A 27,396-nucleotide genomic window follows, 5' to 3' on the forward strand; every position below is an offset into this window, starting at 1 on the left:
CTCAGTGCCCCCAAGGGCTATCTGGGGCAGCCTTATTTTCTTAGGCATATCACTATTCTCAACTGCTTCTCCCTTCCCTCCGCCTAATGCCTCCTTTTTTAGTACCAAAAAAAACCCATTCACCTTTCATTTCCTACCTCTATGAAGTTTCTTTTGCACACAGTTCCTCCTTTTCTCAATCTCTTTTAGCTTTGTCTCTTTTTTTCATTTTTCTTTCACCTGTCACCAAACCATGTAATTCCTTTCCTCACCCATCTACAGGCAAAGAGTGAGTTGCGTTGTATCAGACCACACCTCTTGGTTCCTGCTGCTTGACATGGTGGACAATCATAATCCAGCTGTTTGGAGTGCTTAGGTGGCGGTATCGGCGGAGGTTCAGCAGCGGTAACAGAAGTGGTGTAAAGTCAGCTGCAAGGTGGAAATTGTGTAGTGCTGTGGTGGTGCCCCTCTTTTCTTTCCTTGTGCAATGGTTGTGAGGGTACAAAAGGAAAGCTCCAGCCTACACCTACATGCACTCATTTCCCTGTTTGTTTGTGCTGGATGCTGAGTGAGACAATATCCTCTAATCTCAGGCAGTGGCAAGTGGTAGCCAGCAAGTGGGCTAGCATTTGCATTAGGTGGAGAGCTGCTGGAGCAACTGAGAAGCCACAGAGTTCTTATCCATGACTATGCTCAGGCTTCCCCAAACCCATGTGAACTTTTAGCATCCACAACATCACCTGGCCAGAAGCAATGTGGGTCTCCTATGCAATGAACAGGGTCTGGAAAACAGTAGCTGGCATTTAGGTGACTCTGGAAAGAACTGCAAGAAGGAGACTACAAAGAGTTTTAAGGATATTACTGAGAGGCTAAGGGCAACGGCCCAGTAGGACCTATTTTATGAAGAAATAAACTGCATTACTAGGACCACAAACTCAAGGCCCAGATGTACCCAGTGCACAACACAGGGCCAAAGGCATTATAAAGAGCAGGAGATCAAGAGTGAAACTGGATGCGTCACAGAGGGTTAACCAGAAACGTGCTGTTCAATCATTCCTTTTTGGAAGGAACCTTTGTAGTTGCTGTTGGTGAAAACATTCCTCCTAGCTTCACGAACATTGCACAAAAGGTATGATGCCTCCAAACAGCTGCAGCCTTCCTTGCACTACAATGGCAACTGCTTGGAAGGCACCATGGCAGCAGTTGCAGCTAGGCAGCAGGACATACTACTATCACCCCTTTGCTAAGTATGTATTTGCACACCGTGCAAGCAAAGTTCCTGAAATATGATTTATCATAGCCAGCCAGTGAGGGGCAAATCCTTTCTGTGCTTGCATTTGAATTCATTTGGTCTGATGTAGCACTGGACTGAGTGCTGGGGGTACCACTTTTCCAGCATCTGTTGACATAACTCCTCCTAAATCTTTGGGTAGCATGAGACTTAGCAAGCTGTGGATCATACATCCTCCTCTCTCCAAGGGGCAAATCAGTCCACTTGATAAATTATTTACACAAAATGGCATTGCTAGTAAAGGACAAGGGACCAAAATGGAAAATATCATTATGAAACTATAAATCTGTGGTACATACCTTTGAATACGATGTGCAGGTCTTATCAGTAGCTTTGGTACAACAGAAATAGAAATGTATGAGGAAGAAATTTGACATGGTGAACTAGAAAAGGGATGGTTTCTATACAAGGAATGAGTGCTTGGACTTTTACTCTGTGAAAAATAGGTTTGTGGCAGAGAGGGAAAATCATGAGCTCTTGGGAAAGACAAACGGGGAATAGGTATGCACTGCCTCTTGTAATACGAGACCTAGAAGGCATAAAATCAAGTTCTCAGGTAGCAAACCAAAGATACTTTTCTACACAGTGCATAATTACGCTGTAGAATTAATTGCAAGATGCCATGGCTTTCAAAAGCTTACATGATTCAAAGAATAATTAGACAAATTCAAAGAACAATTAGACAAATTAATAGCTGAAAATAATCTGCCAAGAACTATTAAATGGAATCATACCACAGGATCAGGCCCTGGTCTGGACGTCCAAGTGAGAGGCTTGGTTGCATGCCCAGGATTAACCCCAGACAATATCCTGGAGATGCTGATCCTCCTCCAGGTAGATAAGTGGCAGTTGCTGTACTGATGATGATGTAAATAATAATTAACATTACAGGGCTAGATAAAATTATAGTTCTGAAGGACACCACAACAGGGTGGACCTAAGTTGAAGGTGGGAAGCACGGCAGAGACAGAGGCCCAGGGTCCCTGTCTAGTATGTGAAAACTAAACCCTACAAGGAAACTTGTGATTTTTGTTTACAAATTTTGCACTTATTAATTTTAAAAGGAATAAATATTGCTAAAAGACATCTGTCATGAATGTGGTAACCCATAAGGACGCATCAAAGACTATAATTAGAAAGGGAAAAAAATAATGAAATTAGATTCTTAACCAGTTTTAACTGGTAATATGTTAAATACAAGGTGGTACCTGTTGAACAACATAATTTAACAAGACAGATAAAAATATCCAACTTGTCCTAATGCAGCAAGTGAAGGGTGTCATCACTCTAAGTTAGATGCTGAAATGCCCATGGAAATGTGTAATTCTTCAATTAAAGAAAAAAATGTGGTCTTCTAGTTTCAGATGCTCTGAATTTGTGTTTAAAATAGGCTAAGGTGGGTGGTGTGTGTGCTCAGGATGGCATTCTTGTATTTTTTCAGGTGCTCATGTACGATGTACATCTTCTAAGCATTAGCTGTAATGAGGTGATACGAGGGAATTCTTCTGGATTCACTACAAGTAGGAGAAGCATTAAAGGCCAACAACGAGACAGTCGTCACACTTCATCCAAGGCAAATGTACATCAGGATGAGCACAAAGCAATGGGAGAACCAGAGAGACACCACCCTGAAGAGACACTTTCCTGAAGACTTTTTGACAGAAAGGGGGCCAACAGGGCAGGTGTTACACAGCTAGTTGCTCTGGTTACCTATGGGAAGCACTGGAAAATCCTGGAATTGGGCATCCTGTGCTCTGGGACAGACAGATGTGTCCTGGGCCACCCAACAGTGCACAGTAGATCTCCCTACACTCAGCATTGCTCTGAAACTAAGGCCACCCTTAGGATACTGTGCTTCAGTTAATGCCAAACAGCTGCAACCCAGTTTTTAGTTCAGTATACACATCTGTAGCTAGCTGTTCCCAGCTGGCTAGCTGTCTGACTGCAAAGATTCCAAATAATACCAAGGTTATTTAATTAACACTGAATTTTTTAAAGAATGGATTTGGTTATGTGACACGTGGCTGTATGAGCACTTGCAAAAAAATGCAAGGCTTTGGATCCAAACCATAAAATAGCAACCTATCTTAAAGTATCATAAGACAAATGTCAGACAAGCAGTAATAAGACAACTGACTGAAAAGGAATGGGAATACACCATACTTCATTGCATAGCACTGTATTCCTCCACTTCAGTCTGAAATGTGCTCATCTGAGTTCTTGCAATTCAACGCCACAAGGCTGTGAGCACAAGACATTCCCTGTTTGTGTTACCATCCCTGTCCAGCCCATATGAGTCATTTACCTCCTAGCTGCCTGTTGTACATCACTGACGCCTTAACCTCACCTCTGTGCATTAACTTCTTCCTTCTCCTGAGAGGTACTTTGGAGGTCACTGCATGCAGCAGCAGTACAGATGGCATTGGCTTCACTAGTGTTGTGGTCAGAACCATCCTGCCTTTGGCCCAGCCACACGCTCTCCCGTCACTGCAGAGTGGCCGAGCATGGTCAGGCCTGTTCCCCCACGCAGGATGGCTCTCCTGTGTCTGGCAAGAACAAACTGAAGGCAGATGCGTGTCCATGGGGAAAGTCCCTCACTGAACACGTCAGCAAGCTACACCCACTCCAACCAACCCAAGGCAAAGGGCGGATATTTTCTCTTCTAGAGGAAAACAACAAGCATCTCTGCTTTCCCCTCTTTCTTTTATCTGGGAGAAAACAAACTTTACAGCAGGCTTTTATTCAGCTTAAGGCCAGCCAGTGAGTGTTCAAGAGCCACATCTCCCAGCAGTCCTTTGCACTGAGGCTCCCAATGAGTTCCAGCTCTCTTTGTTGGAAGTAGGTTGTTGTACCCTCACTTGAGCTGGCATTTGAGCTTTCTTCCTAACCAGTGAAGGGCCAAGACCAAATGCAAATATAGTCCCTCCCCCATGGCCAGTGACTGAGGCAGCGCCAACTCCAGATCCAAAGGGTCCATCCATGCTTCTACCCCCATGCAGAACTTCTGGAAAACATTTTAATCCAAGGAGGCTTTTTTGAGTTTTTTTTGTATTATTCTAAAAGTATTTAAAACTTATTATTGGAGGTCTAACTTTTTTTAATTTGTGATCTTTCAAGTTAAACTAGAGGTTTCTTAAAATGTTCAACTGGCTCCAGAAAAGCCAAGTGTGGAAGCTAACTAACACTGCTGACCGAATACTCTTCAACTTCATATTGTTCTCCAGAAACCATGACTTCTCCTTTTTAAAATATAATTTCCCATAAGTCAGAATGCAGTTCTACTGGTATGCTTTTCTTTCTCCATTTTTTTTTTTTTAATTCAATATAACTTGATCCCCATCTCATGTTACTGGAAAAGTATTTATGTTTCATAACCATTTGGCTCCTTTTACTGAACTTGATAATTTTTGCTGTATGCCTTTTGCTAATATCTTGACTAGGATCTTTACATCTGAATTTAATAATAACTTTGTCCTGTACTTCGCTTTCCCATGTTAGGGATAACTAATAGCTTATGAGCTTGAATAGCAGCTGGCTCATCGGCTCCCCATCAGATCTGCTGGTGCTGTGAGGGTGCGGAGTTTTACCACCCTCCAGGGCGATATTCTGGCAGATAATACCCTGTCATAGGTATCCCATTGTGTCTAATAATTAGAGTGTCAGTAGCTTTCACTTAAGAGTTTTTCAATATTTTTGTTCTGAGAAGCTGTGGAGAGAAGGTGGCTGCACACAGGAAGAGGGTTTGAGGAAAAAGGCTGGCTTGGGGGCCTGTGGGTGGATTTTAACACTTTCAGGTTGACGTCCAGCATCACACATGGCAGGCTTGTATCACTCACAGTATCACAGTATCACAGTATGTTTGGGATTGGAAGGGACCTCAAAAGATCATCTAGTCCAATCCCCCCGCTGGAGCAGGAACACCTAGGTGAGGTCGCACAGGAACATGTCCAGGCGGGTTTTGAATGTCTCCAGAGAAGGAGACTCCACCACTTCCCTGGGCAGCCTGTTCCAGTGCTCTGTCACCCTTACTGAGAAGAAGTTTCTTCTCAAATTTAAGTGGAACCTCTTGTGTTCCAGCTTGATCCCATTACCCCTTGTCCTATCATCGTTTGCCACCGAGAAGAGCCTGGCTCCATCCCCATGGCACTCACCCTTTATATATTTATAAACATTAATAAGGTCCCCCCTTAGTCTCCTCTTCTCCAAACTAAGGAGACCCAGCTCCCTCAGCCTTTCTTCATAAGGGAGGTGCTCCACTCCCTTAATCATCTTCGCTGCCCTGCACTGGACTCTCTCCAGCAGTTCCCTGTCCTTCTGGAACTGAGGGGCCCAGAACTGGACACAATATTCCAGATGTGGTCTCACCAGGGCGGAGTAGAGGGGAAGGAGGACCTCTCTCGATCTACTAACCACCCCCCTTCTAATACACCCCAGGATGCCATTGGCCTTCCTGGCCACAAGGGCACAGTGCTGGCTCATGGTCATCCTGTTGTCCACCAGGACCCCCAGGTCCCTTTCCCCTACACTGCTCTCTAATATGTAATCTCCCAACCTATACTGGAACCTGGGGTTGTTCCTGCCCAGGTGCAGGACTCTACACTTGCCCTTGTTAAATTTCATTAGGTTATTCCCCGCCCAACTCTCCAGCCTGTCCAGGTCCCGCTGGATGGCAGCACAGCCCTCCGGCGTGTCAGCCACTCCTCCCAGCTTGGTGTCATCAGCAAACTTGCTGATAGTACACTCAATTCCCTCGTCCAAATCGTTAATGAATATATTGAATAATATTGGCCCCAGCACTGACCCCTGAGGCACTCCACTAGATACTGGCCTCCAACTAGACTCCGCACCATTGACTACCACTCTCTGGCTTCTCTCCCTAAGCCAGTTTGCAACCCACCTCACTACTCTATTGTCTAGACCACACCTCCTCAACTTAGCTGTGAGGATGCTGTGGGAGACTGTATCAAAGGCTTTACTGAAGTCAAGGTAGACCACATCCACCGCTCTGCCATCATCCATCCACCTTGTTACATTCTCATAAAAGGCTATGAGGTTGGTCAAGCATGACCTACCCTTGGTAAAGCCATGCTGACTGCCCCTAATAACCCTCTTATCCTTGATATGCCTTGAGATGGCACCAAGGACAAGCTGTTCCATTACTTTCCCAGGGACAGAGGTGAGGCTGACCGGTCTATAATTACCCGGGTCCTCCTTCTTGCCCTTTTTGAAGACTGGAGTGACATTTGCTTTCCTCCAATCCTCGCAGAGCCCTTTGTGCTTTGTGTGGTTATCTGATTCAGATAGCGGGAGAAATAAAGTATGTAAGTCCCTCAAATCTAGCCAATGTACAGCTGAGAGAAGGGAGAGTGCAGGGCTGAAAGACAAGTTCAACAAACGCACGGGCAGTGCTTGTGCTTGTGCTCTTGAGTGCACGTATCTTGTAGGGAAACATTTTACGGAAAATGGAGTTGGGAAGGTGAAAAAAATGGAAATTAAAATGGATTCAGGATGATTCATATTTCTGGTAGATTACAGCAGCTAGAAGGCCTGAACCTGCCCCAGCATCAGCAGCCACCCTGTCAAGCAACGCATGTTCCTCAATGCTGATTTCAGACCAACCTCGCACGTGAGAGGGACCTGTATGGTTGCAGCCTTAAGATGTCAGCAGCCTCACTGGTCTGTGCAGCACCTCTGGATAAGTGGGTTTTGCCAAACATCCCCACCTGTAACCCCTGGCAGAGGCAAGCTGGAAAGTTGTTGGAGACTTGCCGGTCCACGTCTGAGATCCTTAACCAGAGCTGTCTGCTCAACTCTGGCACTGCCTTGGCTCAAGAGCTGGTGGGTGGCTGATTGGCAGCTGATTGGCAGCTCTGGCCCAGGCACCTCTGACAGACCAAACTCTGGCACAAAGCCTGTCCTCAGCAAGAGAAGTCACTTTCTTTCCTTTCTGCTCTTGTCTGTCATGTGCAGAACTGGACTTAGGTGCTTACGTGACACAGTTTACATTGTGACTTGGTGGGACAGTGTCAGGAGGATGGAGCCAGGCTCTCCTCTGTGACAACCAACGATAAGACAAGGGGCAATGGGTATAAACTGGAACACAGGAGGTTCCATTTAAATTTGAGAAGAAACTTCTTCACAGCGAAGGTGACAGACACTGGAACAGGCTGCCCAGGGAGGCAGTGGAGTCTCCTTCTCTGCAGACATTCAAACCCGCCTGGACACATTCCTGTGTAACCTCATCTGGGTGTTCCTGCTCCAGCGGGGGAATTGGACTGGATGATCTTTCAAGTTCCCTTCCAATCCCTGACATTCTGTGATTCTGTGGTTCTGTGACATGAAAGCTCTGCTAGTGCTCATTTTGAATGACACATGTAGTTGTAGCACAGATGTGCTGAAATTATGTCACCAACTCTCTTCCATAAACACACAAATACTTTGCATTTCCTTACCCTAAGGATCTTAAATTACCTCAGATATTAGTGAATGAAAACGTGCAAGATCCCTGTGGGTAACTTTGCAGAGTAACGTTGCTGTCCACATCCCCTGAATGTACGAGGGACAGGGAGGGGTAAGAAAGCCAAAAACCTTCCTTGTAACGACACTGGAAATGTGAGGAAGACCCAGATCCATCGGCTCCAAAGTCTCCTCATAACAATTCTCTGTCTTCCTGTTTTATTCATAGGGGACATGAAAATAAGAAGGAAGAGGAAACACTCTTTTAAACCCCCGGATAGGAGGCACAGCTTTCCCTTGAGACTATTTCCCTCACTCCCATCACCACAGCCGCTCCGGCTCGTTGAGGCGGCGACCCCAGTTGTGTCAGCAGCGCTGCGCTGTCACCCCCTCCTGCTGTCACCCACCAGCGAGGCCCTGTCCCGCCCGCTCGGTCCCTGCAGCGGGAGAAGAGCAGAGCCCCGCCCGTTCGGTCCCTGCAGCGGGACAAGGACAGAGCCCCGTCCGCCCGGGCGCGGACCTGGGGCCCCAGAGCGCCCCGTCCCCCGGCCTGGAGCTGGCGCGGAGCCGCCGCCGCGGAGATGTTCCCGCGGCCCAGCAGGTGTCACCACAGCACCAGGGTCGCCTCTGTCCCGGCGCCATGACGCAATACCGGCGCGGGACGGGCGGGTGGTGACGTCACCGCGGTGGCCGGTGACGCAACTGCAAAGGGCGCCTCCGGAGAACAAGAGTTCGTAGGCGCGGCTTTGTTTCGGCCGGGCCGCTGTTGCCACTGCTCATGGCGCGGCAGCCGGGCACTGGTGCCTGGGGAAGGGTGACGGGGGAACACAAGGCACGTGCCCAGGAAACATTACCTGCTACATGGCCCAGGCAGAGAACTGGGGCTGGGATGGCAGGTCAGAGAGGTTCGGTACCAAAGTCAAACCCGGTCAAGTCACAGAGGGTGTCTGTGGTCAGCAGCTCAACTGAGTGGCCGAGGTTCATGCCAGCCAATGCAATCATCACAGACAGACATACATGCACCTCCAAAGGCTGATTTAAATCCTTCTCCATGGGCCGAATCCATGGAGAATCCTTGTGTTCAATTTCCTGGCAAGTTACAGTGCCAGAAATTGCACGTGTATCTCCCCAAGCACATCAAACACGAGACCTTCCCTTCTCCCTGACTGCAAGACCTGTGACAGATTTGCTTATCTCGAAAATCCACAGTGTTTCAATATACATAATTTGTTCAAATGGGATTATCAGACTGACTCAAACAGCCGCTTTTCCCCCCAGTCACTAGCGAAGAGAATCCTTACTTTTTGTACTCCTCCTTTCATGGAATTCAGGCTGGATAACAGGGTAATGCCAAGTCCCTTTGAAACGCCTGCCAACGCAAGCACTGCCACCATTGCACATGCACCCTGTGTGCACAAAATCAGATCCTTTCTGCACCTCCAGGATTCTTGGCTCTGTGGTTTTCATCCCTTAACTACATGGAACCCTATATTTTTTTTTTTTCCCCATGCATTGACCAGGAATTACCTCAATCATGTTTTTGTTAATTAAGAATGGCTTGTATAGCCCATTGGCCTCCATACAACTTATCTGCCATAAGTTTCAGTGAGGTTAGTTCACGGTACTATCTGGTTCCAGCTTTTCTTAGCTTTTAATTTCTAGGAAGCAAGTACACAAAGATTCAGGTCTGAATCTGGCTTTTTACTCATTGTGGTTGTGCTGGTTGGTGTTCAAGGCTTTGATTTGTGGGTAGAGACAGACACTTTACATTTCAGTCTGAGGACAGGTGTTTATTTAGCAGAGCTACAACTATTATGAGGTGCTGTTTTCTGTGTGTGAAGGGCCGTCACAGGTGCAACCCTGTCACCCAAATGGGATCCTCAGCCTCCTCCCGAAAGGAAGACACCTGCCCACAGGCTCTTCATACAAGAGATCCATCACTTTGGAAAAAAAAATCTTCTTACTCAGCCCAAAAAGCCCCAAATATGGTGATCTTCTGGGCACTCTGCTAAGGCTACCTGTTAAAGGCCAACCTGTTAAAGCTATTGGAGAAGGTTAAGGTTATGTTTCCAGAAAAGATCAGGCTAGGAAAGAGCTTTCTTTGTAGTTGATTTTGTATTCAACTAAATTCTGTAGAGCAAATATATTCCTACTCAAATGTCTTTGTAGCACTACAAGTATTATGACAGCGTATCAATTAGCCTGCAGGGTGCCTGGAACTCTGGTAAGAAACACTTGTGTTTATAAAGAATATGTTACTTCAATATACAAAGAGGAAAGCATTTTACATTACTCATTTACAACAACAAAAATACAGAAATCCTCTGATAAAAGTCTACCCTTACATAACTCCTGTGCAACGCAAATATATAATAGTTACCTCCTCACAGACAGGAGGATGCACCAACAAATAAGCATACAGCTGAGAAAATTTTCAAAGATTAATAGATGTCAGGACAGGAAGATAACACAGCAACACAGTTCAGAGAGCTTGTCTAGAGAAACCTCATAACGTAGTCTCTGGGTGGCAAATTAGACTCACTACTTTTGGTGTCAGAAACTTTTAGAGACTGAGGAAATCCTTCCTGTATCTTATATTTAGGAGTACTTAATATAATGCTATTAGACTAGGGGCCTTGTAGGAAATGTGAACCCCTTTTCTTCACATTTCTATTTCTGACCTCTTTCTTTCCTTCTCTCCAGTCGCAGCACCACAAGATGATGAAATATTGCATCACCACCTAATCCTGAGACCTCTGACAGCAGCCACAAAAACTCACGAGTTTCCCCACCCCTTAAGAATAGCCAATGGTCTTAAAGATCTGCTCACACACACTCTGCTACCACAAGGAGTATGCCTCTGAAAAACTCAAACACATGTGAACAGACAAAAATAGGTATTCAAGCCAGTAAGAGGTATTACGTGAGTTTTACATCTCAGCTGATGTGTGTACGTACGTGGTATGGAGGAAACAGCTTGCACTCCCACCCCTGTGCTTTAAATACCTATTCTGAAGTTTAAGAGCCTAAATCAGTAAAATGGGAGAAAAAGCCTTCAGCAGATGTATCTCAGAAGCCTTCTGAACACCTGCTGTTTCCTGTTTTGAAAGCTTGAGATGTTTCAAGTGAGGGATTTTCTGTAAAATCTTGATCACCAGGAGCACCAACCTAGCAGGATACAAGGAAAGAGTGGGTATTTCTTGGAGAAGTGACTAGAGACAGGGAAGACTCCTCTTTTCCTTGTTTGAGCTTTCCTGACTCTGCTTTGCCTACAGAGGTTCACAGAGAACATTTTGGATCAGGCCACAAAACTACTTTCATGCCCAGCAGATCTTAAAAGATTCCACTGGATGTGTCTCCCTGGGAACCCAAGTTCACGTAGGAGACATCTGACAGAGGATCCATCTGCCCGCTGGTGTCCCTTCCGAGGGATAAAGCAAGAGCCCAGCTTTTATTTGCTCTTCTTCTGGATTCCCCTCAATCCCCCAGGGCCTCCTACTGCTTCCCCAAGCAATAATCCAGAACTGACCTAAAAAGAGACAGGCTGCCTTTCTCATGAAAAAAAAGCTGCGAACGGAGGACAGACCTGCAGGCAATGCTTAGTGAGCAGCTATATCCATTACACGAGCAGCCACCATACCTAGAACACGATGCAAAAGCTGAAATCCATTCAGCTCACTCCTCCTCTGCTTGTTACCAAGTTATAGCAAGAAGAAAAACTTACTTTTGATACCAAAGTTACCATATGATCGTGCATATGGACAAAGCAACTGCAATGACGTTAACACAACTGATCCCATATTTACACTATCAGTTTTCAGAGCAGAGCTGTAAAATACAGAGAATCTGTCAATTTAATTTAAATCCTGCACTGGATGCATCATAAAGTGCTTACAACTCAATAAGAAAATTCCAACTTATAAATTCTGCAAGAAAAGAGAAAGCTACCTACCACTCCATCAGGAAGCAAAATGTATCCCACACTGTTTTTTTCTTTTTAATTTTCATTACATAAGAAAGCAATTACAAAACTGAATGCAGCTATTGCTGAGATTAGGCAAGCAGGCTCTGGCTTTTTTGGCACAGGACCTACAAAGGTTCTCCATTTAACTTTTTTTCTCTGCTGGCAATACAGAAAATAAATAGATAGATAGATAGATAGATAGATAGATAGATAGATAGATAGATAGATAGATAGATAGATAACCCCCCAAACTACTAGATATTATTTCCTAAATTGCAATGAGCTCAGTCTGTCAATGACAACAGAACATTTACATCCAGTTCCAACATATGTCGGTATATAAAGTTGTTGCTGAGCATTTAATGTGGCTGTTACTCTTTATCTCTGTGCTCCATGAAACCAACATAAAAACTGATGTTTGACTGTGCAGAGGACACAAAAGATACCATCTTACATTCTTCCAACCTCCAGAACTCCCATTTAAGACCATGACAGCAATTCCTTGTCATATTTTTTTACAGCTGAAAGATAAAGGAAATAATTGCATTTTGACTGCACCCCACAAGATTATATTAGCAAAATGATTGCTTCTTTGCATGACTAATTTTGATTAAATCAGCTTCATTTAAATACCAAATTGTGTTCTTCACCTTCCTTCATTAAGCTATGGTATTCCTGACTCTTTTAAAGTTCCATTTTTATATGGTAAAATGTGCATTTCAATTTATTGTACAGGCTGTTCTTGACTGGAAAAAAAATAGACCAGCAGATAATTTGTGGGAACAGGTTTAAGTCATATTTGGAAAACAACAGGAATAAAATAATGCTAAAATGTGTATTTCCAAAGAATATATGACCTATAAAGAGTGTCTTTGGTGACAGGAAAGTTTACATTACTTGATTTGCCACAAAAGGCAATAAAGAAAGTTGTGCTGTTTATAGAGGAGCTGAAGATTGACTACAAAAAAATTAATATTTTATTAACTTACTACATCCTGAAAAGACACAGGTTTTCAGTTTACCTCCTCTTCTTAAATATAATACATGAAACAATTTATTCTTTCATTGAAAATAACATTATACTGATCTCTAGCTATTTTGAAAGTATTTTATACAGTTCTGGCTGAAGTCAACATGAAACGTGTCATTTGCTCCAGCTGTAAATTATTCCCTTTATAATTGTCTTTTGACAAATGACAGTCATTTTTATTCAGCTGTTCAAATCTCCATATGTTTGTGCATCCCCAAATAAAGTCCCTGGATTGTAACAGGATTAGTCGCCAAACTGGATACATTTGTGCTCCTGGAGTGATCCATCTGGGGATCCAGCCAACAACAACAAAAAGGCTTCTTATTTTGATAAGGTTTTTAATCTCTTTTAAAGCGTTCAGTGATACACGTGCTGTGCAAAGCTGTACTTCTTTGACTGATATTACTCATTATGTGAGGCAAAATCAAGCACAAAATGAGTCTTCACTGTGTTTCCCCTATGCTGCACACACATCAAGTGAAGGTTGTTAAAGGTTTTTACTCTGCTTTCACCTTTGTAAAAAGAGGAACTTGAGGCCAGCACAGGGTTACAATTTCTTACAGCCACAGCTCAGAGTAACGTATACTAATTATGAAACTCCCTGTTTACACAGTAGTTTCTCAGTTACTTTCTGCTTCAGGCTGGTATTATGATTCTTAATGTTGTTATGCAAACGATTTTTTAAGTCAAAGGAAATCCACTGCTATAATGACAATTATCTAACTTCTTATAATAGCATCTAGATGAGTAACATACTAGTTACTTCCTTCTGATATTTTCTTTTTATGGAAGTTAATACATGTACCTAGAAAAATGAAATTAATTTTTATAGTCGTTGTTGCAACTTATGGTCTTGTAAAGCACTGCCTGAAGATGTAAACTTTATGTCAGCATGGCTTTCAGGGCAAGTGTGCAGGCTCTGTGCCATACAGGGTTCACCTGTGAATCTCATTGTAAGATCAGGGTCAAAAAAGGTCTCAGCACTCACACGGGAAGAGTTTTGCTGTTAATTCCAAACAAAAGCTGTGGAGATACAAACCCTCAGCTCCGTTCAGAGCCAAAGAGCCAGCAGCCAGGGTGGGGAAAGCAGTGAGGGGAAATTGTTTGTTTATCTGAATTGGAAGTGAATGGTTATGCCTGAGCTGCATTTGAAGTCCTGGCACTGTAAGGCTGATGAGTTAATCCTCCTGCTGTGGGCAGCCTTGGCATGGCCTTAGCTGGAGTACGACTATGTCCAGTTTTGAGCAGTGCCTTCCAAACACAATGTGGCCCATTTGGCAGGAGCCCAGAGGCAAGCTACAGGAATCACAGGAGGTCCAAGGAACATGACCTTAAAGGAGAGAGCCAGGACGGCCCAGCCTGGAGATGGAAAAAGAGTGGGAAAACAAGATACAGCACCTTTGAACAAGTGGTTGCAAAAACAAAAACAAACAAACAAAAAAAAGCACAACAACAAACCAAACAAAAAACGGAATGAAGACAAGTAAGAAGCTAAACCTGTAGGTGCAGACATCTAATAAGACATAATGAAAATCCTTCCAAAGGAGAAGACCACTGTGTGGTAGAGCAGACTGCTGACTCCAGGAGTTTCTGAGGACAGCTTAGACAAAATAACTGTGTCCTGGCCTCAGCGTGAGGGGCCGCATGGGCCCCCGGCAGCGCCCGGCCCCGCAGCCCCGGCCCCGCAGCGGGCACCGCGGGGCAGTGTTTTGCTCCAAGCTGCCCGCCCGGGACCCCGGCCATGAGCGACTCTTCAAGCTGCGGCCAGAGAGGTTTTGCTGCCCGTACTGCTACCAGGACAGGTCCTGCGTGCCTTGTGCTGGAGATTAAACCACACCAGGCCTGTAGTGCTTCACCTCAGTGGCGGATGTATCCCCGCTCCGGCTGATGTGGCCGGACCGGGCCAGCGCGTCCCGGCCCACGGCAGGGCTGCCCGCTGCCTCCAGGCGGCAAGGCCGGGCAGCGCGCTCAAGAGACTCGCCAAAAACCCGCCGAGTGTCCCGGCCCAGCGCCGGCCCCTTCCCCGGGCCCCCGCCTCGCTCGGGGGAAGGGGCCGCGCCCCGGGCTCGTCGGGCCGCGGCAGGGGCCGAGCGCCCCGGGGCCGGGCGGCGGCGGCCGAGCGGGGCGGGGAGGCCCACAGCCGGTTCCCTCTTTGCCCGGCGTGTGATTGGCGGCGGCTCCGGAGCTGCCTACCGCCGGCCATGGAGCCTCCCCTCCGGCCGCCGGCCCGCTCCGCTTCCTGCTGAGGAAAACACCTGTGCGGAGCGGGAGCCGGGGCTGCGGCCGCGCCGCTGCGGTGAGTAGCGCCGTCCCGGGGGCCGGCGGGTTCGCCGGCCGCCTTGCCCGGGACCCGGTCTCGCAGGTGGCAGCGGGGGCGCAGGGCCGGGGCGGCGCGGCCCGGCTCCCCGCGGCGGCGGCGGGCAGAGCGCCCGGCGGGCGCGCCCCTGGCTGGGTGGCCGCGGTCCCCGGCTGCCCCGCCAGGCTAGGCAGGCGAGGTTTGCCCTCCTGCGGCGACGACTGGGCTGCGGCTCCCGCGGGCGCTGCGGCGAGGCCCCGGCCGCCATCTCGGGGCGGCGGGAAGCGGGGCGGCCGCGGCCCCGGGGCCCGGCCGGTGGGCAGGCTGGGGGAGGCAGCCCCGGCCCGCTGCTCCCGGGCCTTCCAGCGGGGCGTGTGTGCGGGACGGCAGGCAGCGCTGCGGGCGCCAGGCGAGGCTGAGCCCCGTTAGCTCCCCGGCCCTTCGCCCCTTGCACCCCTGGTACCGACTAACATCCCAACCCAAGCAAGGGTTACAGGTTTGATGCAAAACCTGCTGAGGACACTATTAGTATGTTGACTAAAACAGCGCAAAGTCAAGGATCACACTAGACAGGGGTAGCTGTTCCCTCTGGTCTTAAGATCTATGAGTCAGCTCTGCTACAACATAGCATTTAAGCAATAAACAACTGTATTTCCTCATCTAACAAATAATCACCTCCTGTGTCGGTCTGGTACATGTAGACCATAAAACCTTCACCTGCCACAAATTGTCTGAAATAATAGCTGAGGGCATTCAGGGGCTGGTTGTCTGTGGATCACGCTGCCAAAGAGCCGTGTTTGAAGAGTTGGCCACAAGTTGAATGATGGGCCGAATAGAAACTGTGTCCCTGCAGGAGCCACAGCTGCCATGTCCGTGTTTTTACACTCTGTGAAGTGTTGGTTTAAAGGCAGATCACTATCACTCTCATAACTACAGTTAAGTAGAACTTTGCCAAAATTGTTACCTACATTTTTTGAACCAGCTAGAAGTTATTGTTTGTTCCAGAAGCACCCCCAAATAGATACCTCATGTAGAAACCAAAATATGTAAAGGTCTGTTGTGAAAGGAGGGTAGTCCTAGAAATATTCCAGCCTTGAGAGCAGTCACATTCACTGTGCAACCTCCTGGCGGAGATGTTCAGCTGTACCTGCTGATCAGTACACTTTTTGATGGAGAATGTGACTATATTATCTCTGAAATTTGCTTGCTAATGGGAAGCTGCACTGATTTAATTCCCGTGAGAGCTTGTAGTTGCTGGAGGATTTGACAAGAGAACTTAGCAGTTTTTGTTGTGTTCATTCTTAACATGTTAGTGCTGTATCTTACCTGCATAGTTCAGCACTGGATCATTGTAGATGTAGCGAAGATATGTTGTACTTCTATCCAGCAAATGCAGAGTGGCCTTCTGATACAGGACAATGCAGCAGATGGAGTATGCTGCTTGGGAGACTTTGGTTCGTGTCATAGGTGGGTTTTTTTCATTTACCTTAAAGTGCGAATGTAAATAATTATATTTGCACAATGTGGGCACAAGGTGATTCTTACTCTGATAGAGAGTCCCTGTTTTCTTGCAGGTTACGTTGTCTGGGAAGGAGCTGACACAAAAGTGAAAAGAATAATTTAAAAATAAGTTTTTCACATGATGGATTAAGCCAGAAGCAGAAACTATTGTAAAATAAGCATGAGAATAACTGGTGGAGAATAAGTAACTGGTAAAACTCTAACAAAGCACTGACATTTGACAGCTATCTTCAGATTTTTTGTAGCAGACTATATGAAGTAATTCATGATCATATGACCTCTCAAACAGTGTTCGCAAAACCTTGAACAAGTTTACTGATTAATTGATCTTCTCATCCTGCTGTGAATTATGTTTCAGTTATCCTAAACAGTGCTGGCTTCATTCCCTTGTGTTCTCTTCCCTTCCTTACTATTCCTGCAAGTGATGAGTCAGATTAAGGAACTGATCCAGCTGAAAACTAACCAATTTTTGTTGTTGTTATGATCAGTTTGCTGACCTGCGTGATGAGGTAGTAACATGACTAGAAACAAAGGCAAGCCTGTTTGCTTTTCTCAGTTACCCTTTACAGGCCCGTCTCCTCCTGTTCCGTTGAACCTCATCAGGATTTGTGGACTAGTGGTAGGACATTTCTCCTAATACAGAGAAATTTGGGTTTAGAATTGAGTTAAATTACAATTAATAATAAAAAAGAGGTGTTTTTTTTTTTTTTTGTGATGGTGTTGCAGTAGGTGTATAGAAATGTCAGTACTGTAAGTAATGCTTAAACTTGACACAAGAGGTTTTAGGAAGTTATTTTAAATTATTTTCATTTATAAACATTCAAGTGTTCTGATGCATATGCATGAAGAAATATGGTTTTGCTATGCCTACACATGGGTTAGCAGGAAATAGATACAATTTGGTGTCATCCTAATAACAGGGACACTATTGTGTCTCTTTGCAGAGACAGATTAGAGACAGTCGTCATTCCAAGAATTGGCTTCTGAAGCTTATGAAGAGGGGTCAGAGCTGAAACAGAGATGGAGATTTCACTGGGCTAGACATGGCAGGTCACAGCCCAAATGAACATGGATCAGAGTGTCAAACAATTATATTCTCTGAGCAGTGTACAGAGTTGCTCGCTGCTGTATGAGTTAGAGATGCTGCTTTAGATTTTCTTGATGGCCTTGATCAATGGAGTAGAACTAGAATAGCTTAGAGGAGATGGAATACTTGTGTGTATATGTGTTTGAAAAATTAATCCTTAAGTGCATCTCACGTGGCAGCAAGATGAGGACATTTTAAATGGGCAAGCTTTCTTAGGACTGGAAAAACCCAATGAAACGGTGATGAGTTCAGGCTTACTTAATAGGGTCAGCACCACTTTTAGAACAAGGGATATTTGCACAAAACATTTGGAGCCTGTTGGCGTGAAAAAAGCCCCCACTGCTAGTTGCTTATGTTTAAATGAAGAAAAATATGTGACTGTATGACACGTTTTAGAAATTGTACTTCAAAATACAGGCTCTGCAAAAGCATTGTAAAGTCAAGCTCTCCAAAGTCAGGGAATTTCAAAGCATAGGTTTTGCAAAATCCATTTTCGCCTTCAGCATTGTTCTTTTTTCTTCCTTACAACTCCAGCTCCTTTTCCTTTTTAGGTGAAAGCGGCTGCTTCTTACTTCTCCGTCATCCTGGGCGCTACTGTTGAGGTTACAGGTGCTCAAGTTTTCCGAGTGCTTTTTTTGGCTGAGAGGAGCACCAGAGAGGAAAGCAGCGTGTAGTGCTGAGATGCCAGAGAGTGTAGCTGATGAATACTGACAGACTGCACATGGGCGAAGGATGAATGTTGGAGATGTGTTGGCCAAGAGGGGTAGATTTCATGGCAGGAACAAAATGTTTAGGGCAACTTCACCACTTCATTGAGAAATTTCCATTACTGGCTGTAAAAGGCAGAGGGAACTAGGACAGATGTGTTTTCCCCAAATTCACTTCCTGAGTAAAATAACCTCTAAAAAGAAATCAGTCTTTGCTGCCAAGCAAAATGATGCTCTGCAAAAGAAGAGCTATGTCAAGGGTATTTTTTTAACCATTAATTTCAGAGGTTGTGAGATCATTGGAGGCAGGTAAGAGACTTTCAGATTTTTTTTTTCCCAATACAGAAGGAGCTTTTTTTTCCCCCTTTTTAACAAGGAAGGTGTCTTACAAGATAGAAAGTGTGCATATGTTAAAAAACAACCAACACCACAACTTTGCTGTTGCTAAAAGACCTTCCAGTTGTTTCATAATTATTGTAGGATATATGCTGCTGTAGGATATGTACTGCTTATTGCTCTTCAAAATTGTCAGTATTTCACTGGAAAAGTCTTAAGGCAAAAGGATAAGACTAGAGGTTTTTCTGTATTTTCTTTCTGATTTGTACATGTTTTCCAAATATTTTCCTGTGGGGATTTTTTTTTTTTTTTTTTTAAAGGAGCAGCTCCTGAGGTTGTAGTTAACTACCAGAATTAGGCTTGAAAAGCCCATGGTTTAAACTCTTCCAGAATCATAAATCATCATAATTTTTAGTGGATTTCACTGTATGTTTGTAATTGTAAGTGGATGAGTTAAAAATACTAGGAGAAAGATTGCCTGGCAGTTCTGTTCCTGAGGTTAGCACACAATACCCTGGGCAGATACCATCTCCCTGTGCCACCTGTACGGAGACGGGCTCAAACAACGCTGACGAATTTAAGTTGGAAGTCCTCAAATGGCTATCACCATGAACACAAAAATAAGCAAACACTGCAGATTTATTTGTCTTTTATTTAGTATTTTTCTTTATCTCTTTTATAAAGTAGTTAGGCTCTCTAAAATACATTGGTTTAAAAATGTTTTATTAGGAGTCATTAGATTTATTTCCTGGCTTGCTCTTAGCTATTTTTAAAAGGCTTTAAGCATGTCTTCTATGCATGTGTGTTAAAATGACATTGGTGTACTGAAGGTGTATTTTTACTGTTGTAACAGGAAAAGCATTCTGACTTCTTTTAAAATGAGCAATCATATGTATAATCAACTTGGTTAAAACTTCCTTCCTGGTAAGTGCAGCACTTCCTTTGCATCTGGATATGAGGGTGAGCAAGAAAAGCAGAACAGCTTAAACAAAGATTTTTTTGTGTGTGAATGATCTTCCTTTAGAAAAATAGGAACTTCAGAAATTAAACAAATGAGTCGTCTTCAGCAATTCAGCCTTTACTTTATAAGCAGGTAATATTTCCTTGTATTTTGTCAATTTTAGAAGTGGGGTATCCGCAGTCGTCGCTTTCCGGAACTTGAAAAGAGAATTTTAGTTAGCGTGTTGTTTCAGTTTAACCTTTTGTATTCTGATTTTCTTGTTTTGTTATCTGCTAAGGCATCGTTACATTTGTTTTATTTTTTACAGCAGTTAAGAGGAAGATTTTATGTGTAAAAAGCATTGTCTGGAAAAGTTGTTCAGTACGTTGCTGTAGCTTAAACTGAGTATAAGAAAGCTCAAGGGGCAGCTTGTGTGAGCGCGCCCAGTCAGTGCTGCCTCTTCCAAGCTCTCGCTGAATCATTTCCACTTTAATATTGTTCAATGGAAATTAACTGTGAGCAACAATATTTTTTGTTTACTGAAAGCTGATAAGGTAGGCTGCTTGTGCTCAAAGTTGTTTTACAGGTGTTTGAGGAGAGAATTGATGTACAGGGTAATAAGTTGACATCAGCTTGGGAGTTTATTCTTCTGTAATAAACTAATACTTTGTGCTGGAAGTGCTTACTTTTAAAATGGATGGATGTTATCAGTCTGGTGAATTGATTTATTTCAAAGAAGCACATCTAAGGATACTAGGCTGGAATTTAGATGCATGCTAAATATATGTCTTCTGAAGTAGTCCATGACTTTTGAATCATAATGGCTTTTTTTGGTGTAAGTCCTCATTCATCACTAAAAAGGGACACAGAGGAAAATGGGAATAGGCTCAGCTTTGTCCAGTCTGAAAATAAATGGATTGGTTTGTTACTTTCTGTCATTCCTAGAGCTTGGTGGGATCACATTCTGCTCATACACAGTAGCGTGTCTTTTGATTTCTATGAAAATCCACTTATGTTAATATCAGCAGCATCAAAACAGATGAGGCAGCAGAAGGATCAGTGCTTGATCAAATAGAAGCAAGAACAAATCAGTATGGAGGAAATACAAATGCAGACTGCTTATCCTCAGTGAAATCTGGGAAGGCTGTTTAAAAGCTCTATTTTAATTATTTAATCATTGAGGGTTTATGTGTTTGTATTTGTTGTTGTTGTGGGTTTGGGTTTTTTGGTTGTGTTTATTTGTTTGGGGTTTTTCTTAATATTTGTTATTGAATATATTACATCTAAGTTGGCTTATATAAATCAAGCATTTATGACCAGAACTTAAAGGGAAATATAAAAGGCGTATACCTAGCAGGATTCTGACTGGACTGTGATTTTAATTGAGAGGAGTTATAAAGTAAGAGTAAAGAAAAATGTAAATGAGAAGGTAATCAAGTATTTTGTATGTTTTGCTAGATTTCTTCTGGCATGGAGTTGGGGGATTATGAACAGCCCGTTGTTATGAGAGAGGAAAACAAGCGAAGGAGAAGAAGGATGAAACCTCATTGTACATCGAGTAATTTGTCGTCAATGGAACTGATATCCATTGAGTTCATTTTACCTACAAGCAACAAACATACTAAAGTACCGGAAATGATGTTACTCGAAATAGCTGGCAACTGTACGGTTGAGCAAATGAAAGCACAGATTTGGATGCGTGCAATAGAGATGAGTCAAACCGCAGACTTCTACCATGCATTCACCCCAGATCAATTTATTCTGCAGTATCAGAAGAAAGGGCAGTGGTATGAGATTTATGATAAACATCAAGTATTACAGACATTAGACTGCATATTGTACTGGAAAGTATTACAGAAGAAGGTGGGCAAAATCTATGTTGTCCAGAAACAAAAACCATCAGAAGAAGTTCAGGAATTTCAGCGGCAGCTTAACGACTTAATTGGTTACGATGTCACTGATGTAAGCAACGTGCATGATGATGAGCTAGAATTTACCCGTCGCAGGTTAGTCACTCCACGAATGATAGAGGTAGCCTGTAGAGATCCCAAATTGTATGCAATGCACCCATGGACTACGTCTAAACCACTCCCAGAATATTTATTTAAAAAGATCACTAATAATAACATTTTCATAATCATACATAGAGGAACAACTAGCCAAAAAATTAAAGTGTCAATAGATGACACACCAGATATGATTCTCCATAGCTTTTTCACAAAAATGGCAAAGAAAAAGTCTTTGATGGACATTCCTGAAGATCATAGTGAACTGGATTTTGTTCTCAGGATTTGCGGCAGAGACGAGTACATTACTGGAGAGACACCAATCAAAGATTTTCACTGGATAAGACAATGCCTTAAGAATGGGGAAGAAATCCACCTTGTCTTAGACAATCCCCCTGACCCAAATGAGGATGAGGTTCAGAAGGAAGAGTGGCCCTTGGTGGATGACTGTACAGGAGTTACAGGGTATCATGAACAATTGACGATAGATGGAAAAGATCATGAGAGAGTTTTCACTATCTCATTGTGGGATTGTAATAGGAAATTTAGGGTGAAAATAATTGGCATTGATATCCCAGTTTTACCAAGAAATACTGATCTCACTGTGTTTGTGGAGGCTAACATTCAACATGGGCAGCAGCTCCTTTCACAGAGGAGGACTTCATCGAAGCCTTTTACTGAGGAGGTTCTGTGGAATATTTGGTTGGAGTTTGATATCAAAATCAAAGACTTGCCTAAAGGAGCACTCCTGAATCTTCAGATATACTGCGGCAAAGCACAGGGACTGTCCACAAAGACGAACCTTCAGTCACATGAGTCCCCCAACTCTGATTCAAAGTGCAAAACTCAGCTTCTCTATTACGTAAATCTTTTGTTGATAGATCACCGTTTCCTGCTACGCAGTGGGGAGTATGTGCTCCACATGTGGAAAATTCCAGGCAAGGGGGAAGAACAAGGGAGTATCAATGCAGACAAGCTCACATCAGCAACTAACCCAGATAAAGAGAACTCAATGGCCATCTCTATTGTGCTGGACAAATATTGTCACCCAATTGCCTTGCCCAAGCACAGGATAACGTCAGACCCCCAAGGGGACAGGACACGAGCCGAAATGCCCAACCAGCTTCGCAAGCAACTTGAAGAAATCATAGCAACTGACCCACTTAATCCACTTTCTCCTGAGGACAAAGAACTGTTGTGGCACTTTAGATATGAAAGCATAAAGCACCCCAAGGCGTATCCTAAGCTGCTTAGCTCCGTGAAATGGGGACAACAAGAAATAGTGGCCAAAACTTACCAGTTGCTAGCTAAGAAGGAGGCTTGGGATCAAAGCACTTTAGATGTTGGACTCACAATGCAGCTTCTGGACTGTAACTTTTCGGATGAAAATGTTCGAGCAATGGCAGTTCAAAAACTGGAAAGTTTAGAAGATGATGATGTTCTTCATTATCTTTTACAACTTGTGCAGGTGAGGTATATTTGCATTCTTGAAATCTGCCTGCCTGGAATATTGGCATTGCCCCATCATCATTCCAGTCTTGGTGGATCTAGTTAGTAAACCCTTTTTTTGAAGTCTTTTAGTCAAAGCAGTGGTAGTAACCAAATTAACCCAAAACACGCTTTCTACATTCTGCCTTTTGCCTATGTTGTTATTTTTCCATTACCACGGCCTAGCGTCTTACAATTTGTGTCTTGTGTTTACAGTAGTTTGTTTTTTCTAGAGATTGTCAACACTAGCACAGCTATGATGGAGCAAATCCAAACTGTGCTGTCTCTAATCCTGTCTGTCTCAGGTCTGAATCACATAGCACTGAAGAACTGTTGACCAGCTTCACCAACAGTTTAGAAAGAATGTAGACAGAAAGGAAGTGAAGGCAGATGTTGACCTGGGCAAGGCCTGAAGAAAAATCTGGGGTTGGCTTTTAGGTCCAGAATAACAGTGTAGTTACATAGCATACGGCAATGACTTCAGTCTTGTACTGTTAAGCGGGGACCAAATTTATCTAGAAAAATTTTTAAAAGTAAATGAAGAGTTTCTAGGACTCCATAAGATTAATTCGTTCTGGGTAGCTGGGTGAGAAATTGTGCTTTTAATGGCAATGAATCACCGCTGTATCAATTTGAAGCGCTTTGTATGTGAATCTTCCAGATGAAATGTTGAGGTTTATATCAGTTATACAAGAAAATTGGTTTGTTTGCTTTCTCACAACACGGTGCCAGAGCTGGGCCGGCTGCTGTCAGCGGCAGAGTGGTGTCTGCAGGCTGATGAAAAGGTGTAACCCTGCGGTTCTTCCTGGTAAATGCGTCCCCTGAAGCAAGGCAGCTCCGCAGGCTCCCCAGACCTGACAGGGCCCTGGTTTGTGCAGAAAGGCTGTCTCCCTGCAGAGCAGGAAGCACTTTTTTTGAAGAATCAGAGGACAGAATTGACGTTAATTTTTTTTTTCTTTTTTTAATAAAAGAACTGCTGCAGCCTGGGAACCTGCAGGATGGGGCTTTTAATTTCTGTGGGTTCTGATAGAGCCCAGGTTCCCAGGAAAATGATGTTAGTATTTCAGATTTTGCTGCACATCAGTAGTGCTTTAAACAAGGCGTTTTGAGCCTTGTCTTTGCTTGTCTGAAGATTAAGCTCCTCAGGCAGAATTTATGCACTTCTGCATTAACCAAAGGAGCTGCTACAGTTACCTCATTGGGCCTCCCACGTAGCTGCTGCTATATATGTGTTTGGTGTGTGAGCTTTTGCTGTCTACAGGTGGCTCAGCAATTTTATTCACTTTTGTATCCAAATTAGGGGCTTGGGGTGGCGATAGGTTGATATCAAAGTACCTGAGAGAACGAGGGAATTTTTTAAAATTTGTTTCTGAAATTATTTGGTTTTGAAATTATTTCTTTTCAGGAAGTACAAATCTGGAGTGTTTTAAAAATAATAAATCTAACAGTAAATTAAATTACTGTAGCATAAAATCAGAGTAACTTAACTTCATTGTCTCATTTTTAGTAAGAAACATAGTTAGAAATTAAAAGATTGCCATCCCCAAAAAGGAAAAACCTACTAAATCCCAGCATTTACCTCTCTGCTGCATCCTTGTCTTTCTTTCCTTGGCTAACAACGGAGTGTGAGCCATCAGCTCCCTGCAGCAGAGTATTGGTACCACAGAGCATTTGAAAATCCACGTTTTTCAGAGAATGGTGTCTGCCATTCCTTTGCTCTAACAGGCACAGCTGCGATGTCTCTATTGCAAACGGTCATCACTTTTCACATGCACGCCTTCATGTAAGCTTGATGCCTTATGTCACTCTGCACGGGATATTCACATTTTACCTCCCAGTAGAGTTAGAAGCCAAACAAACATTTTATTTTCCCCCAGGTTTATCCCAAATAGAAGCAGCTGTGCCATAAATAAACCTATTGAACTTCCTATAAAGGTCTGTTGTTCTCTGTGCACTTGATAAAACATGGATAGGATAGTTAAAATACAACAATATCCATTGTAAAGCAAACACTAGTTACTGTGGTCCTTGTATGTGACAGTGAGTAAAGCTCTCCTGGTGAACTGACAAGGCAAAGGTACGTGCAGGGACCTGCTGAAGTGCCAGCAGATGCTTTTTAATGGCTAGCTATTAAAATATTCATATTTGACTTTATGAAGAAAAAAGAAAACGGGGATTGAGTTTTAAAATATTAATTTCTAAAACTTAAGCATGTTCATGATACATTTTTCTAATATTCTTTTATGTTAACCTGTATTTGCAATCCTAATATAAGGAGGTTTCGTTTTGAAGTGATGGCCATTTGTTTGGCTGTATTTAATTCTTAAATTGTTTTTTAGGGCTATGTAAGCAAATCAGTTTTAATTTATGTGGTAATTATTGCTTTGGGGTGCCTTATTGCAGTGAAAATAAATTTTTATTAAAAACCCCTCATACCTTCATCATCTCTCACACAGAGTAAGAGGATCTATATATTTTAAAATCAATTTATGTTTGTGAATTCTCATTATCTTCTTAAATAAGATGGTGTTGCTTGAGGAAATAAAATAGTATTGCAGAGATGGTCAGGACTGTTCTTGCAGAATTATGATAGTGTACAAGGGCAAGTCTGGTGCTTGGCTTTCTCGTCTGTCTCTTAGACGGCAGCTGGAAAGAACAAGTAGCATTTTATAAGTTGGTTCATTCCAGAAGGTTGACTGAAAAAGCTGGATTTTTTTTTTTTTTTTCTGTTGAATAAACCCACAGGAAGTTTTACTTTTCACAAACAGTGTTGATATTTTAATAGTAAAAAATACAACTGTGTGCCACAGTACTTTTAAGAGTTTATAAAATAGAACATATGATTTGTTTGAGGAATTTAGTAGACCTCTGCTGATGGATTGGTTGCTTCTTTGCGAGGTGCAAACCACAGTGGTCTTGAAAGAGCCATTCTGTTCTGTTGAATAACTGTGGCTGAAGGTTTGCATACTTCATTGCTTCCGAAAGCTGAGCGTACGACATGCACCCAGCTCTCTGCACATCCCTTTGTTTTCCCTTCGTCTCCCTCCGTGCCGCTTCCTGGCACTCTGCTTCCAGAACCTGAAGCTGTTCACCAGCCCACTCAGTCCTCGACAGGGATTATGTGATCCTATTCCAGGGATTGTATGCTTATTTCTCTTTTCTTGCCATGGGGTATACATGCATACTTTTTTTCTTACACTAATCTTAATACAAACCTCCTATAAACTTGAGTCCCTCAAGCAACAGGAAAGAAGCTGCTGGAAAAAACACCCGAAGTGGACAAGTTCCCTGGCGTACCCTGGTACCTGGAAGTGGAAGGGTTTTCTGGTAGATCTATTCACTTGATTATTGGGATGGGGGAGAGAATAACAGCAAAAAAAATCCAATCCTGACACTTCAAAAAGAGTTGTTGACTTTTTGTTTCCACCTTTTTTTGGCAGTAGCTTGGAAATATCTGTGGGCTTGGGTGGAGCCAAGTGGCTCTTGGAGGAGAAAAAATACATCTGTGCTCATAGAGTCATTAAAAAAAAAAAAAGCCTGGTGAATTCTTCCTCTTAATTGTACTCCATTACTATAGGATGTGTATCAGAGCCTCCATTTGATTTTGTCATTCATGTAGGGGTTAAAAGCCAGATCAGGAGCTCCAGAAAGCTGCTCCTGTATCCCATGCTTGCTGGGAAACCTGGCAGTGAACCTGGTGCCCAAGTCCTGAATGGCAGATGTTGTCAAAAAACACTGCTTTATTATTGACAATTTTTATTAAAGAATGATGACAAATATGTCATTTCATTTGTCAGTAATCTTTCCAAGCCTTCCCAGTGTCAGTCAGACTGCAGAACGTTTTCTGACCTTGCTGGGTTTTGCTATGGCCTGAGAATTATGTTGCTTCATTCACCTATCTTCCTGTGCTTAGGTTGGCCTCACTGGTTAACTACTCCCTACATTGCTTTATTCGTAGCATTAATAGTACACCTGGAAAGAACCTGTTGCAAAGAAAAAGTGCTTCTTGAGTCAAACACAGAAAAGCCCTGCTTTGTTTTTTTCAACTTTGTTTCCTTGAAAGACCTTCTGTCTTGCTGTACATTTTCTACTCCTGCAGCCATGTGTTCACTACACGTCATTGGCAAAGTAAAAGTTCAATGCGATCTTAAGTAGGTTAATAACCTTTCTTCTGTGTTTGTGTTACTCAGGCTGTGAAATTTGAGCCATATCATGACAGCGCATTAGCCAGATTTCTGCTGAAACGTGGTTTGAGAGTAAGTACTTCAAAATACAGCCAATTTGTGCTAAAGGTA

The 27,396-nt window shown here is 43.5% G+C and overlaps 1 protein-coding gene across 3 annotated transcripts in view; it reads left to right on the forward strand.

Moving 5' to 3' along the window:
• The first annotated feature begins 14,791 nt into the window (after nucleotides 1-14,791).
• PIK3CG (phosphatidylinositol-4,5-bisphosphate 3-kinase catalytic subunit gamma) overlaps nucleotides 14,792-27,396 on the forward strand; it is a 33,547-nt gene continuing 20,942 nt past the window's right edge. For 2 of the 3 annotated variants that reach the window (XM_082076318.1, XM_082076320.1), the window contains exons 1-3: nucleotides 14,792-15,016; nucleotides 21,066-23,081; nucleotides 27,292-27,357. In XM_082076318.1, coding sequence (XP_081932444.1) covers nucleotides 21,078-23,081; nucleotides 27,292-27,357 — 2,070 coding nt within the window. In that variant the 5' untranslated portion in view covers nucleotides 14,792-15,016; nucleotides 21,066-21,077. Of the gene's footprint in view, nucleotides 15,017-19,110; nucleotides 19,761-21,065; nucleotides 23,082-27,291; nucleotides 27,358-27,396 lie in introns of those variants that run through there. The other variant, XM_082076319.1, reaches the window with a different exon arrangement.

The sequence above is a fragment of the Streptopelia decaocto genome, assembly GCF_964273445.1.
Source record: "Streptopelia decaocto genome assembly, chromosome: 1".
NCBI lineage: Eukaryota > Metazoa > Chordata > Aves > Columbiformes > Columbidae > Streptopelia > Streptopelia decaocto.